Here is an 11,902-nt window from a genome sequence, read left to right as displayed (position 1 = left end):
TACTTATCTGAATCGTTTGTTATATATATATATAATAGATTGTATGCTCCTGGAAGCCTGGGGCTGCTTCCATCTTGTTCACTAGTTTCCTTAAATCCTAGAACTCTGTTAGCGCTCAATATGTATTGATTGATTGATTGATTTATAAATATATTTTTATTGATTTCAGAGAGGAAGGGAGAGGGTAGAGATAGAAATATAAATGATGAGATTTAAAAATATATATTTTTATTGTTTTTAGAGAGGGAGAGGGAGAGAGAAACATCAATGATGAGAATCATTGATTGGCTGCCTCCTGATTGTCCCCTACTGGGGATAGAGCCTGCAATCCGGGCATGTGGCCTTGACTGGAATCCAACCTGGGACCTTTCAGTGGACTCTATCCACTGAGCCAAACCAGCTAGAGCTCAGCATGTATTTATTGAATCCAGTTGAACAATGTTGCTAGTGCTGCAAAGGCCATTACCCAGAAGGCAATGCCACGAGTTCAGGGAGCAATGGTGTGTACCCTCGGGTTGAGACAACAAGCTGGCCTACCTGCTTTAAGACAGATTGTCAGAGAAATCTTGAGTTTGAATATTCTGTCCCCTATCTTCATGCAGGACACATTACCAATCATCCTGGATGCAGTCATGTGCTTATGACAGGAGAGAACTGGACTGGGTTTGGGGTCTAGTCTCTGGTTTTACTCCCAACTCACCGAGACCCTGGCCCCACTCCTCTTTGGGCCTCAGTCTCCCCACTGGCAAAAGGAGGCTGGCATAGACAAACTCAAACGTGTCTTCCAGGTTCTGGCCCTCTTTGAGTTTCAAGATGCATCCTGAGGGCTATGGTTTCCGCACTCTCAGGCTGATGCGGTTTCAAATTCGTTTTGACTCCGAGGTGAATCTGACGCCAGCACTTGAACTTGACACCAGCCTCTTCCGGGCGATCCATACATTGTGGTTAGAGACGTGAGGTTTTTTGGGCGCAGACACGGTGAACTCATCTCCAAAAGGATCCAGTCCCATGTGACCCAGCCGACACCAAACCCCGCATTCTCCTCGCAGCCAGCGGGAGGGGTCCTTTCCCTCCACCACCCTAAAGCAGTTCTCTTCTGGTCCCACAGACTTCTTCCCACTCCGCAGAAACCACTTACTGTGCAGAAGAGAGGGACCCGTATCCCTCTCACACACGCATCTGTGCTAAGTCCGCTGAAGGAAACCTACACATTTTCTCTTTAGAACCCAGTCCTTCCCCAAGGCGGTGCCTGTCATTGTCAAAGCGGCCCTAAGCGCGGTCCCGCTCCCTCGTCCGACGCCACGCAGACTGACGGGACTTCCTCGCCACCGGGATGCGCTCGGGTCCTCCGGGTCCGCCGACGCTCTACGCGATCTACGCCTCTCTAGCCGGCCGTCCTCTCTATGGTCCGGAGTCAGCTTCCGGTGGCGGGACGCTGGGCGGCGCACGCGGGAAAAGCTTCCCCAGGGTACCCCCCCGCCACCCCGCGCCCCCGCCCCCTCCCCCCGCGTCCCTCTGCGCGCCCACCGCCTGCACCGGGGCCGCCGCGAGGCCTGCAGCAGTCAGAGGAGGTGGGTGTTCGCCGTCCCCCGTGCCCCAGGAGGGCCGATTCCTGCCCCCCCCCCCCCTCGCGGAACACTCCAGATGGGCCGTTCCGCGTTCGAATCCGCGGGTGGCGGGCGAACCCACTTTGTGGGGAGGCGGGGGAACCGGGTCTGGGGCCGCGATCCGGTGGGAACGCATGCAGTTGCTGGGAGGGAGTGTGTGTGTGGTGGGGGGGGGGGGGGGGGGACCCTGCATCCTGAGCTGGGTTTGGGCGCGGGCGGAGTGCGGACTCCGGCTGGCTCTGAGGTACCGCTGCTCGTTGCCATGGCGCCCGGTGGAGCGCCCTGTCCCGTTGGGGTGCAAGTGCTACTCCGGGCCCCAGTTCTCTGATCGGGGCTGGGTCTGGCCTCTTCGAGGTCTGCGGAGCCCACACCGGAAGGCTCCCAGGCAGGGAAGAGCCTGGACATCGCCGCAGGCACAGCCATGGGTTGCCACCTGGCCCCATCCGTGGGCAGAGTGAGGTGTTGGCTTTCCTGCTCAGGTGTCTCCCTCTTGAATTCAGATTTCCAACCTTCTGAGTGAGGATCTGCACACCTACCCAGGGTTTGGGGCCCAGCTCCCGGTGGAGGCCAAAAGGGGCAGTTAGCATGGCGGAAACACTGGAGTTCAACGACATCTACCAGGAGGTGAAAGGCTCCATGGTAAGAAGGGCTTGCGCTTTTGATAGAGGTGGGAAAGCGGAAGCGGAAGTGGGAGCGAAACAGACCTTCTGCCCGTTCGAAAGAGCTTGCTTGGATCGTGTGGCTACTTTGGAAAAGGAGTCAGAGTGTCATGTACTTGGTGTTGCCCCAACAAAAGCTGACAGTGAGAAAGTGCATGAGTTTACAGGGTCTCGGAGTTTGAAGGGACCACGCCTGCTGTTCAATGCAGAATCCTGAAAGTGAGGACCTGCAAGGGCTCTGGATGCCCCAGCCAGGATTAGAATCCGGGCTTCCTGGCTCCTCGTCCCTTTGGTGCTGGCCCCCGCCACGTCAGCTGTTGCCTCTGGATTGATAACTGGCCAGCCTAGAATGATGCATTTGGACCCATTTTTTTTCCCCAACAGAATGATGGTCGGCTGAGGTTGAGCCGCCAGGGCATCATCTTCAAGAACAGTAAGACGGGCAAAGTGGACAACATCCAGGCCGGGGAGTTGACGGAAGGCATCTGGCGCCGCGTGGCTCTGGGCCACGGACTGAAACTGCTCACAAAGAACGGCCACGTCTACAAGTATGACGGCTTCCGAGAATCGGTGAGGTGTCCTCTTGCCACAGACCCCCCCTCTTGTGGTGCCATCTTGTTTCATTTTTAATCTTCTGGAGAGAGTTGGGCCTCCTTCCCGTGGTAGCCATGCAGTTGCTGGTTTGAGCTCCGTAGAGCAGGGTCATTGAGGCCACCACGCAATTAGTGTTCAGCTTTGGGTGTCAGAGTCTAGAGTAGGGGTGTCGAACTCAATCAGAGAAGGGGCCAAAATCTAAAATCCAGCCTAAATCGCGGGCCGAGTGGTTTACTGAACAGTCATAAACTGTCATTGTGATGGAAACGCAGCGGAGTGCAGTGATGACAGCGCGGTGCGGGCCACATTGCAAGGCCTGGCGGGACGGATTTGGCCCGCGGGCCTTGTGTTTGACACATGTGGTCTAGAATGTCTTTGTGCCTTGACTTCCAGAGGATTTTCTGCCATTTTTTGTTTTTGTTTTTTGTGTTTTTTTTTTGTTCTTGTTTCTGCTTGTTGCCTTTATCCAGCTGCAGAGTCTTAGTTTGATGCGTTAGTTCAAGTTTTGTTTTTCCATTTTGAACTGCCTGAGTCGAAGACTTTACTTCATTTTCATGTTCACTTTCATTAAAGCGATATCTGCACAGAGATAGCACTGTGAGGCCCATAACCACGAGCTGTCAGTTCCTTACTCTACTCTTCCCCTCCCAGAGATCCAGTCCCCAGAAACAACCTCTTACAGTGTTTTATAGCTGAGATTCTAAGTCAGCATGGATTTCTGATAAAAGGTATATTGGGGCAATTTCTCAGAAATAGATAATTCCAGAATGTTCACGCTTGTGTTGAAACCATCAGTGTTACTGGGATTGTTCTCTCCGCTCCCCCCACAGGAGTTTGAGAAACTCTCTGATTTCTTCAAAACTCACTATCGCCTTGAGCTAATGGAGAAGGACCTCTGTGTGAAGGGCTGGAACTGGGGAACGGTGAAGTTTGGTGGTGAGTCCTGGGCCAGGTTGAGGATTGGGGAGAAGGCAGGCTGAAGGGTGGCAGCCATTAACTTGTTTCACTCTTTCTGTCACTGTCTCTGATTTCCTCTCAGTTTGTAATTCATCGTCTATTTTTATCAAGGACCCCACTGTGCCCGGTCTTGTGGGTACCTTGAGAGCAGAGTAGCCCTGTCCTCAGGGAACTTGTGTCTGGTGGGAATGTGGTTTGTGCAGACTCGAGGGGGAGGAGCTGTGGCTTGACAGCCCTTCCCCCACAGGGCAGCTGCTTTCCTTTGACATTGGCGACCAGCCGGTCTTCGAGATACCCCTCAGCAACGTGTCCCAGTGCACCACAGGCAAGAACGAGGTGACGCTGGAGTTCCACCAGAATGACGATGCAGAGGTCTCGCTCATGGAGGTGCGCTTCTACGTGCCCCCTACCCAAGAGGATGGCGTGGACCCAGTTGAGGTGAGGCCTCCCCTGGTCCCCTCGGGGGCAGATGGTGCCGAGTAGGCCTGGCCGGCCCGGGAACAGGACCTGCTGCTCCATTACCAGCGTGTGCTTTCCAGGCCTTCGCCCAGAACGTGCTGTCTAAGGCGGACGTGATCCAGGCCACGGGAGACGCCATCTGTATCTTCCGGGAGCTGCAGTGTCTGACGCCCCGAGGACGGTATGACATTAGGATCTACCCCACCTTTCTGCATCTGCACGGCAAGACCTTCGACTACAAGATCCCCTATACCACGGTGCTGCGCCTCTTCCTGCTGCCCCACAAGGACCAGCGCCAGATGTTCTTTGTGGTGAGCAGAAATCCCTGGGAGTGGATTGGCCGGGTTTGTGCCCGTGTCTGGCACATGGACTTCACTGGGGCTTAGTTCATCAGCAAGTTCTCGTGGGGCTTCGGCTGGTGCTGAGCCTTGTTGGCTCTTCCTTACCAGATCAGCCTGGATCCCCCCATCAAGCAAGGCCAGACCCGTTACCACTTCCTGATCCTCCTCTTCTCCAAGGATGAGGACATCTCCTTGACTCTCAACATGAATGAGTGAGTGCTCCTTTATGCCTGCCCCTGTCCGCAGGAGATGGGTGCTCCTTAGGAGGCAGCTGTGCTCGTGATCTCACCTTCCCCTGTTTGCAGGGAGGAGGTAGAGAAGCGCTTTGAGGGGCGGCTCACCAAGAACATGTCGGGATCCCTCTATGAGATGGTCAGCCGGGTCATGAAGGCACTGGTGAACCGCAAGATCACAGTTCCGGGAAACTTCCAAGGGTGAGCCTGCAGGCCCCGGGTCCTGGGCTGCCGGGAGGGCTGTGCCAGGTCTCCTGGGTAAGCCCCTCCTGGGATGGGAGCGCAGCTTCTCAGTAGCCTGGTTGGGCTGTATCTTGATGGTGTCAGTCACCTTCATTAGAGCAGCTTTGTGAGGTTCACTCACGTGAGGGCCTGAGCAGATGCACTTGCGAGAGATGTACTCTGTGGCTCTGTTTAACCTGCTGCCTCAGGCTCTGACGGGGCTCCCTGTGCCCTCCGCCAGGCACTCCGGGGCCCAGTGCATCACCTGCTCCTACAAGGCGAGCTCAGGGCTGCTGTACCCGCTGGAGCGGGGCTTCATCTACGTCCACAAGCCACCGGTGCACATCCGCTTCGATGAGATCTCCTTCGTCAACTTTGCCCGTGGCACCACCACCACACGCTCCTTTGACTTTGAAATTGAGACCAAGCAGGGCACTCAGTATACCTTCAGCAGCATTGAGAGGTGAGAGCCCCTGCCAGTCGCTTCCTGGGTGTCCTGGTCCTTACCCAGCCTTGACTGGGACCCCCCCCTGTTGGCCCGTGACTCGTCCCTGACTTCATGCCTTTTCTTTTGCTTCCCTGGGATTTGGTTCTCCTTGAAGTGCTCAGCCTTTAGAAGCCTTTGCATTGGTTTTGTGTCTTTTTTTCTGTTCTTAACAATATTGTTTCCCACATTACTAAAGCTCTTGCCCTCTCCTCCTCCACTCCCCTCATGATGGAAATGCTATCTTTCCCTTTCCTGGAATGAGTTCGGTGTCCGAGAACACAGCAGCTAATGTTTATCGAGTGCTTGCTGTTTCACACTTAATCCTCATAACAACGGTGAAGTATGAGATATAGACCAGTCAGAAGCTGACACCCTTCCCCTGGCATCCCTCCCCACTACTCGGTGCATCCCTCCCCACCTTTTCTTTCTCAGCACTCTGGAGAGCTGTACTGGTTCCTCTTTGAAGACTAGTGTCAGACTCTTTCCTCTGTCCTCTGAGGGTCTCTGAGCTGTTGGGTTGGATAACATGGTCAAGAGCTCCAGGCCTCACAGTCTGTCCCGGCCCATGGTGTCCGAACAGTGTGTAGTCCTCCTTTCGTTGGCCCTGCCTGCCTGCTAACTGTGCATCTCCCCCCACAGGGAGGAGTATGGGAAGCTGTTCGATTTTGTCAACGCAAAAAAACTCAACATCAAAAACCGAGGATTGAAAGAGGTACCGCTGTGTGTGGAAAGGCTGAGCCTTTCCCGTCCTTTCTGTGGTGGGGAAAGGGGAAGGGATTCTTCCAGCTTTTTTTCACTCTCCCTTCTCTTCTTACCCTTATAGAAGAAAGAGGTGCGTGTGACCCTTCCCCCTCCTGATGCAGGTTTCCTCGCATGACCTTAGATTGGTTTCTGCCGCCCCCAGGAGCCCCCAGTGGGGCTGGGAGAGGGAGGAGCTTGGACTAACCCAGTTGGCAGGAATTTCTCGGGGCACAGGCCCTGCACGCTGGCTGTGTGTGGACAATTCAGCCCCAGCTGGGGCTGTTGCTCTGATCTTACAGGCATGGGGGCGTGCTCTTGAGTGTGCAGGGCATCTGGCACCTGGGCGAGTGGCCCTTACTCCCACCTCTTCCCTGCCTAGGGCATGAACCCCAGCTACGATGACTATGCCGACTCTGATGAAGATCAGCACGATGCCTACTTGGAGCGGATGAAGGAGGAGGGCAAGATCCGGGAGGAGAATGCCAACGACAGCAGCGATGACTCGGGAGAAGAAACGGGTGGGCTAGCCTTGGCGGTGCCGGGCGTGGGCTGTCAGACTCTTCCAGCCAGAGCCGGTGACTGGGTCAGGGGAGGGGATTTCCATGGGGCAAAACTGACGAACCCTGTGTTCCTTTTCAGATGAGTCTTTCAACCCAGGTGAAGAGGAGGAGGACGTGGCAGAGGAGTGAGTTTTGGGTCCACCTCAGTGGGGTGGCTTGTGAGCTTAAAGGGTCCAGAGGTTTCTGGCCGTTTCTTTCGTCCTCCCATAAGTTACTGATCCAGGGTAGAAAATGACCTTCAATGAGGTGATAGATGGAGATGATGCTTTGAAAATGGTCAAGTGTAGCCCTAGCTGGTTTGGCTCAGTGGATAGAGTGAAAGGTCCCGGGTTCAATTTCAATCAAGGGCATATGCCTGGATTGTGGGCTCGATCCCAAGTGGGGGGTGTGCAGAAGGCAGCTGATCAATGATTCTCTCTTCTCATTGATGTTTCTCTCTCTCCCTCTCCCTCTCTGAAATCAATATTATATCAATGTATATATATATATTAAAAAAGAAAAAGAAGAAGAAAGGAAAATTGTAAGGTGGAAATGCAAGGCACGTTGTGAAGCCAGAACAGTGTGTGGGAGAGGCTGTGCTGAGACTCAGCCAGTGCTCCCCCTTATGAGCCAGGAGTCCTTAGGTCATTGAATCTCAGCTTTTCCACCTGTGAAATGGCAGTAATGCCCTCATATTGATCAAGAATTTTGATTGCCAGTGTCAGAAATATGTTACAAACCGAATGTAGCATGAAAGGGGATTTTGTGAGTTCTTGCAAATGAAGAGGCTGTGGGAGAAGAGTGGCTTCAGGCACCTGGACCAAGTTGCTCAGAAGCTGTGGGAAATGTGTTTTAATCCTCGATTTTTGATGTTAAGTTTTTTTGCATTGACAAAAAATAGGGATTTCCATATTTTTATTGATTTCAGAGAGGAAGGGAGGGAGAGATAGTAATATCAATGATGAGAAAGAATCATTGAACAGCTGCCTCCTGCGTGCCCTTTATTGGGGATCGAGCCCACAACCCAGGCATGTGCCCTTGATTGGAATCGAACTTGTGACCCTTCAGTCTGCAGGCCAGTGCTCTATCCAGTGAGCCAAACCAGCTGGGGCTGATTTCCTTATTTTAGATAGGTTTGTTTGCCCCGGGCAGTGCCAAGTGACCCTCAGAAGCTCTGGGCAGGCTTAGTCCAACTGCCTTAACGCCTGGAGTACCTCTGCTCTGAAGCAGCCGTGAACAGGGTGGTTACGTGTCCCTTCTGACCCTGAGTTACGAGCATGTGCTCTGAAGGGCCAGAACTAGGCCATGCAGCCACCTTTAGTGCCTGTGGTTGGGTGAGCTTGTCCTGAATGGTGGCACAGTGGTTCCCAACAGAAAATGGGGACCCTTAATCCAGAAGAATTGGAATGAATATTGGGGAGAAATAGAAAAGAAAGTCTAAAGGAGCCCACTACCCGTGCCTGCCACATGCTTGTTTATAGTGAGTCCTTGAGAAAAGGTTCGGGAAAATGCCTTGAAAACTTCAGCCCTATGCAAGTATAGGTGGTTCTCTCTTGTGCAGCGTTCTGTGTGTATCAGATAGGACTGCTAATTACAAGGGTATGTACAGGGTTAGGTCGAGCTGATTTCCCCCACTTTTTCTAGTAATTATCTCTTTACTAGAAAGACTACAGGGTCGATTAAGATGAGTACCTCAAAGGAAGTGGTGAAGTGGACTGGGGGCATGCTGATGAGACAGAATTCCTGTCCTCGGGAGCTTGGGGACGGAGTGGGACTTGGGTTAGGCTATGACCAAGGAGAGCAGCTGGAGCCCATGTGCTTTCCTTTGATTGAGTCACCAGATAGAGAGCCTGTGGCTGTGGCTGGGCCTGGAGAGGTGGTGGTGGAAGCCACCTCGGCGAAGGGGAGGGAGCAGAGTTGGAGATGGTGGTGGGGGCTGTGTGGTCCTCCCATACTCCTCCTTCAGCAGGTGTCTTTGCATTCTTCCTGATCTGGGGCCACGGGGGTCCGTCTTCTCTCCCTGAGTCCCAGCCCCACTCTCCTTGGCAGGTTTGACAGCAACGCCTCTGCCAGCTCCTCCAGTAACGAAGGCGACAGTGACCGGGATGAGAAGAAAAGGAAGCAGCTTAAAAAGGCCAAGATGGCCAAGGATCGTAAGAGCCGCAAGAAGCCTATGGAGGTGCGGCCTCTCACCCGAACGGGAGGGTGCTGGGTGGCCACTCTCTGACTTCTGTCACCACAAGGAGGGGGCCTGTCGATTAGTTCTCTGGGGGCTGCTTTTTGTAGCCCGTGATTTCGGCCTCGAGGAGTATCTTGGAAATGTTCCTTTCTGGTCCTTAACATAATTAGCTTCTGGGATATCTGGATAGAAAACAGGCTTTACTTGTTCCAGGAGACCAAAGGAAGGGGCCCCCAATGAGCTGGGCACTGGGGTGCAGAGGGGAGGAAGACATGGTCCCCGTCCTTAGGGAGCTCTCAGTGTAGTGTGATGCTGTTTAGTCCTTTCTCCATTTTGTCCCCAGGTAGGTGACCCACGTAATATTTTGGGGAGAATGTAGGGGGTCTGTGGGATATAGGTGACTGAAGGCATTGGGTGGTTATGCAGGTGAAGAAGGGCAAAGACCCCAATGCCCCCAAGAGGCCCATGTCTGCCTACATGCTGTGGCTGAATGCCAGCCGAGAGAAGATCAAGTCCGACCATCCCGGCATCAGTATCACTGATCTGTCCAAGAAGGCTGGCGAGATCTGGAAGGCAATGTCCAAAGAGAAGAAAGAGGTGAGTAGCCGCAGAGATGAGGGGTGGTGAATCTTGTATTTGAGAGAGGGGGCAGGGGCCGTTGGCAGAACTTTTCTGTAAGGGTTCTGCCTGCATCAGGGAAGGAATCTCATTCTCTGTTCTCTCTCTGCCCCCCCTCCCATGGTGTGTGTGTGTGTGTGTGTGTGTGTGTGTGTGTGTGTTTGTGTCAGGAGTGGGATCGCAAAGCTGAGGATGCCAGGAGGGAATATGAAAAAGCCATGAAAGAATATGATGGGGGCAGGGGTGAGTCTTCTAAGAGGTGAGTGTTGGGAACAGAATGGCCCAGTAACTGCTTTTTTTGGCAAATATTTTTGCAGGTCCAAGTTGAGAATTAGGGTGTTAAAGGGAATAGAGATGCCTCTGACTGCAATATGGCAGTGCTTCTCAAATTTGGGTAGGCAGTTGCCCAAGTATGGGTAATGTGCTAGGGAATTCCTCATCACCGGATGAATATGGCCCATTTTCCTAGAGGGTCAATTTTCTATGAAGGTATGGGGTATTTTAATACATGTTATAGACATCATTCATGTGAATTAGCTTTTTTAAAAAAAATATATATTGATTTTTTACAGAGAGAAAGGGAGAGGAATAGAGTTAGAAACATCGATGAGAGAGAATCATTGATCAGCTGCCTCTAGCACCCCCCCCCCCCCCCTGGGGATGTGCCCGCAACCAAGATATATGCCCTTGACTGGAATCGAACCTGGGACCTTCCAGTCCGCAGGCCGATGCTCTATCCACTGAGCCAAACCAGCTTCGGCCATGTGAATTAGTTTTTAAAGAGAAAGCAAGAGCTGTCAAATCAGTATAAATAAGTTTTGCCTGCATCCAGGTTATGACCCCTAAGTCGTCTGCTTTTCCTTGGGCTCTCGAGGCTCACATGGCTGGCTGCTGACGATTATAGAGCAGTATGGCTGGGACCTAGAGGGGCCCTGTGAAAGCTGGGGGGAGGTTTGGCCTCGATGAGCCTGAAGACCCAGCCCCCTTTCCCTCTTGCTAATGTAGGGACAAGTCAAAGAAGAAGAAGAAAGTAAAGGTAAAGATGGAAAAGAAGTCAACACCCTCTAGGAGCTCATCATCCAAGTCATCATCAAGGCCGCTCAGTGAGAGCTTCAAGAGCAAAGAGTTTGTGTCCAGCGATGAGAGCTCTTCAGGAGAGAACAAGGGCAAAAAGAAGAGAAGGCGGAGTGAGGTGCGGCGGCCGTTTGTGGGCAGGAGGCCCGGCAGAGCCATGGGCGTCTGAGTTTGGGGTGGGAGGCGGCAGATGTTTCTGGGCTGAGGTTTGTGGCTGGTCCACAGGAGGAATTCTGGGGTTCTGAAGGCTGGTGTTGGGGTTTAGGGATGGGGATAGGGATAGGGAATGGGGGCCCTTCACCACTGAAAAGTGCTAGGAGGGCTACTGGGATTCTGCCTTTGCCCTTAAGAGACATTTGGTTTTCCAGGACTCAGAAGAAGAGGAACTAGCCAGCACTCCCCCCAGCTCAGAAGACTCTGCGTCCGGATCTGATGAGTAGAGAGGAGGAAAATTATCTCTCCTTGGGCTTGTCCTGTCACCACTCCAGCCTCCTAATCTACGTTTTTGTACCAGTTTCTCATATGAAATGTAGCCTGTGCCATCAGAACAAGCTTTCTGATGCACTTCACTGGGACAGCGGGAGGTGTCTTACTCCCCTGTTGCTTCTCAAGGATGGCTCTTCATAGTCTGGGGAGAGATTGGGTGGGAGGCAGGGCAGTGCTGGGTTCAAACCCATGTCCTCCTTTCCCGATCTTAGGGATATAGCTGCTTGTCCTGTTCAAGTTGCTGCCACAGGGGTCATGTGAGGTCAGACCTGTAGCTCCTACCTGGGGCCTATTTCTACTTTTATTTTGTATTTCTGGTCTGTGAAAAAAAATCATTTAATAAAGGGAACTGACTTTGGAAACCATGTCCTCGTGCCTTCTCTGTAGCCCTGTTGTATTGCTCTCACTGTTGTTTACCACACCGCTCTGACTGGGCAGGGCCCTGCTGGCCAGCCGGGAATCAGGTCTTCAGGTATAATACATCCTGTTCTGTTCCCGGCTGGACAAGCATTGGTTTTCACCCTCTTCTGCCGGGATGGGCCACCGGAGAGTCTAGAAATGAGAGCTGATCTGATTAGGAAGCCTCCCTCACAGTTCCACTCCATTAGCCACGCTGAGGGGAGGCGGCTCCTGGCACCATCCTTAATCACCTAGGAGGCGAGGGTCTTCCAAGCTTGAGTTAATGGAATCAGGATTGACTGGCCTC

At 52.9% G+C, this 11,902-nt stretch overlaps 1 protein-coding gene across 4 annotated transcripts; it reads left to right on the top strand.

Moving 5' to 3' along the window:
* The first annotated feature begins 1,414 nt into the window (after nucleotides 1–1,414).
* Nucleotides 1,415–11,561, top strand: SSRP1 (structure specific recognition protein 1). 4 transcript variants are annotated; one of them, XM_036426517.2, is made up of 18 exons: nucleotides 1,416–1,571; nucleotides 2,108–2,246; nucleotides 2,651–2,836; nucleotides 3,691–3,796; nucleotides 4,065–4,255; nucleotides 4,357–4,587; nucleotides 4,726–4,829; nucleotides 4,923–5,051; nucleotides 5,314–5,535; nucleotides 6,199–6,271; nucleotides 6,383–6,391; nucleotides 6,680–6,818; nucleotides 6,940–6,985; nucleotides 8,889–9,018; nucleotides 9,445–9,615; nucleotides 9,807–9,895; nucleotides 10,642–10,828; nucleotides 11,079–11,561. In XM_036426517.2, exons 2-18 carry the CDS (start codon nucleotides 2,193–2,195, stop codon nucleotides 11,148–11,150), a joined length of 2,139 nt encoding a protein of 712 aa, XP_036282410.1. In that variant the 5' UTR covers nucleotides 1,416–1,571; nucleotides 2,108–2,192; the 3' UTR covers nucleotides 11,151–11,561. The 4 variants fall into 4 exon arrangements, 3 of the variants coding, with proteins under 3 accessions (XP_036282410.1, XP_036282411.1, XP_036282412.1); XR_004986087.2 differs by lacking the exon at nucleotides 9,807–9,895 and having other exon boundaries at nucleotides 1,415–1,571; XM_036426518.2 differs by lacking the exon at nucleotides 6,383–6,391.
* The last annotated feature ends 341 nt before the right edge of the window (nucleotides 11,562–11,902 follow it).

This window comes from Pipistrellus kuhlii, unplaced genomic scaffold, assembly GCF_014108245.1.
Source record: "Pipistrellus kuhlii isolate mPipKuh1 unplaced genomic scaffold, mPipKuh1.p scaffold_m20_p_9, whole genome shotgun sequence".
Lineage (NCBI taxonomy): Eukaryota > Metazoa > Chordata > Mammalia > Chiroptera > Vespertilionidae > Pipistrellus > Pipistrellus kuhlii.
This window is presented reverse-complemented; position numbering and strand designations above follow the sequence as displayed.